General features: G+C 38.3%; 1 protein-coding gene across 1 annotated transcript; it reads left to right on the forward strand.

Moving 5' to 3' along the window:
• The first annotated feature begins 60 nt into the window (after positions 1-60).
• On the forward strand, positions 61-2775 carry CYCD1;1 (CYCLIN D1;1). The gene is made up of 5 exons (XM_021437368.2): positions 61-460; positions 552-753; positions 908-1038; positions 1137-1254; positions 2492-2775. The coding sequence occupies exons 1-5, from the start codon at positions 422-424 to the stop codon at positions 2608-2610; spliced, it is 609 nt and encodes a 202-aa protein (XP_021293043.1). The 5' UTR covers positions 61-421; the 3' UTR covers positions 2611-2775.
• Positions 2776-3216: the final 441 nt, after the last annotated feature.

Below are 3216 nucleotides of genomic sequence, written 5' to 3' on the forward strand. Positions count from 1 at the left end.
AAAAAAAAAAGTGGCTTGCCTATGCGTTAACTACAGTGTGAGACTTTTATTTAAGTGTATTTATAAAGCGCTTTTTTAAAATTGGTAGGTCGTACTATTTCTTTTATATATGATGGTATATACTCTGAATAGAGTTTTACTAGATTATTCTTGTTGTTTTGATGGATGGTTGGTACCTTTTCTAATGAGCTGAGTAAATGTGCCCGGAATTTACGTTAATAATTCCACAAAAAAGTTCATATCTACATGTGTTAGATAGTCATTATTTTTGGTACTACTATTATTAATGGGATGATGATTTGTGGTGATTAACAATTAATGTGATGTATCTTTTTGTTTTTTTTGATCTTTTGCTTTTCAGCAAAATAGTGGGTGGCAATTGCAACTTTTATCTGTTGCTTGCTTGTCGCTAGCGGCTAAGATGGAGGAACCTCTTGTTCCATCTCTCTTAGATCTTCAGGTATATTTCTTTTTAATTAAAATCATTGCTAGTTCTATTTTTCCTTTTCAATGATCATTAGTGTAATTTCAACATAATGCTATACATGCAGGTAGAGGGTGCCAAATATATTTTTGAACCAAAAACAATCCGCAGGATGGAGCTGCTTGTGCTCACGGTTTTGGATTGGAGGCTACGATCAGTAACGCCATTCAGTTTCATTGCTTTCTTTGCTTGCAAGCTCGATCGAACAGGAACTTTTATTGGGTTTCTGATCTCAAGGGCAACGGACATCATTTTATCCAATATCAAAGGTATTGTAGATGCGAATGAATTTTATTCCCTTTCTGTCGGTTGATATATATACATGCACATATAAGCAACATTTGTACGCGTAAACATAAAGAAAAAAAACGCAAGGATTATAATAATCAGTTCAAATAAAAACTTGTTTGCTAATGTCAACAGAGGCCAGCTTTCTAGAGTATTGGCCGTCAAGCATTGCTGCTGCAGCGATACTATGTGCAGCCAATGAAATTCCAAACTTGTCTCTTGTTAATCCTGAACATGCTGAGTCATGGTGTGATGGACTAAGCAAAGTAAGCTCAGTATGTAAATGCAATTCTCAGTTAATGCTTGGGCGTATGATTAACAAGAAACTAGTATGCCAACTTGGAAAAATATCTAATTTTTGCAGGAGAAAATCCTTAGCTGCTACCGGTTAATGCAAGAACTTGTGCTTGACAATGCCAGGAGGAAAGCACCAAAGATCTTACCACAGCTTCGGGTAACAATCAGGGGCAGAATGAGATCCAGTGAGTCATCATCCTCATCTTCCTCATCACCTTCTTATAAAAGGAGAAAACTAAATAGCTGCTTGTGGGTAGATGATGACAAAGGAAACTCCGAGTAAGGGGAGGGGGGAAATAATAAAGAAAAAGGCGGGGGGAGAAAAAAGAAAACAAATATGGGTGGCCCAAGATGTCTAGAAACCTCGATATTTTTTGGGAGGGTTTTGAAAGAGTAAATTGACTTGAGTGATGTAGATTATTTAGTATATATATATATATATATATATATTTGTATGTATGAAAGAGTTTGGTGAGTTTGGAGATTTATTAATTTTTTCGTTGGTGGGCATTGCCATTAATTCATTAATGGCTTTGCAGATTCCCAAGGGAGTGGGGATTTGTTTACATAAATGTATTTGTGTGAGAAAGTTAGGGAAAGACAGGGAAAAGCCATGTTTAATATAGTGGGAGTCATGGAGTGTGGAAGAAGTGGGGGGGTGGGGCGGGGCGGGGGATTAAATTCAAAGCCTGCATTGATTATTGAATGAAAGGGGGAGGAGATGGCGGGTCCCCCAGGCAGCAGGCAGAGGGATAGAGAAAAGAGGGGAGAAAATTTCTGAGATGGTTCGGCGGAGTTAGGGATTGAACGTTGAAGTTCATCCGGAGGAAATGAGAAGTATTAAAGTCAAGGTTCCCCATCTAGCCCACTATCATTGCTTCAACATCTGCTTCTTCTCTCCATTGAGTACTATTGACAGCGCACAAATACTGGATGAAAAAGGAACAATAAATATGGAATATGGCTCGGCTCCTTTCTTTATAGCCTTCATTTTCATTTGAGTGGTTTGTGTGCACACGCATTTGGCATGTGTGGCACGCACGTGTGTGTGTGTGCTTTTTTGGCGGGAAATGCCTCTTCTTCTGATGGCCTTGACCTATGGCCTAACCAATACTGGACCTTTTCCAATGGTGTTCATGCGTGTGAGGGTCACATGTGTGTATACTTTTGTTTTTATTTTTATTTTTAATTTTTTAATTGAAATTTTCCCTCAGATGAGAAAGAATACTCTTTCATGGCCAGCGTTTGGCCTAACATATACGAAGGTCTTTGGGGCCTTTCAAGCGTGTTGTGTTTGATTCGTGAATAAATAAACAATCAAATTATCAGATGTGTATGTATGTAGTAGCAGTATATTCTTTCACTTCGTGTCTTCTCTCTTTGTCTATGCACTGCACGTGATTGACAATGCATAATTTGTAGGTTTGCCATTGGTTTTTATTGTGACTGTATCACGGAAGAAAATTTTTATGACTCGCTGTGGAATTTTGCGGAGGCATCGTCTCAGTGAAGGGACTGGCAGTTGGTCCCGCAGGCAATAAAGACGTTTCATTCATGAACATGACCCTCTTAGCAAGCAATTGTCACTCGTGATCCGTGATCGCCCAGCCCTTACCTGGTTCCCTAATTTCTTCCATCTCTTAAAAACCACACATCTCAACTCATTAGTCGTCAATCAATTTAAATAGCCGATTTCCAAGGGTTTCTTGTCTCATTCCCTTGATATGATATATTCATATATATCAACAGTAATCTCTTTTACTAAAATGTTTCTTGAATTTCTTAATTATCTCATATCCCAACCATATACACATATATGTCTATGGTTAGAAGCTTCTTCACATTGGTGATAAAAATAGATGAATAGACCAATACATCCAATTATATTAGTGGGGGTGGACATTGCAGGAAAAAGCCAAGGCTTAAAAAAGCAAGCACCTTTTTCATCTAACAATTCCATACAAGTTGTTTTGTAACATTACAAACAGAAAAAGCCCATCAAGGAAGTTGTCATCTTCCCCCGACACAGGGCATGTCATCTTTTCATGTGGTAACATACACGATGGCCCTTTAAAAATGGTGCGTAAAAAGGTAACCATGCATTTTAGGGCAACTCCAGCAATCGTCATGCAAACCCTATCACCTCC

Source organism: Theobroma umbraticum, unplaced genomic scaffold (assembly GCF_002168275.2).
Source record: "Theobroma umbraticum cultivar Fairchild unplaced genomic scaffold, ASM216827v3 scaffold_20.0, whole genome shotgun sequence".
NCBI lineage: Eukaryota > Viridiplantae > Streptophyta > Magnoliopsida > Malvales > Malvaceae > Theobroma > Theobroma umbraticum.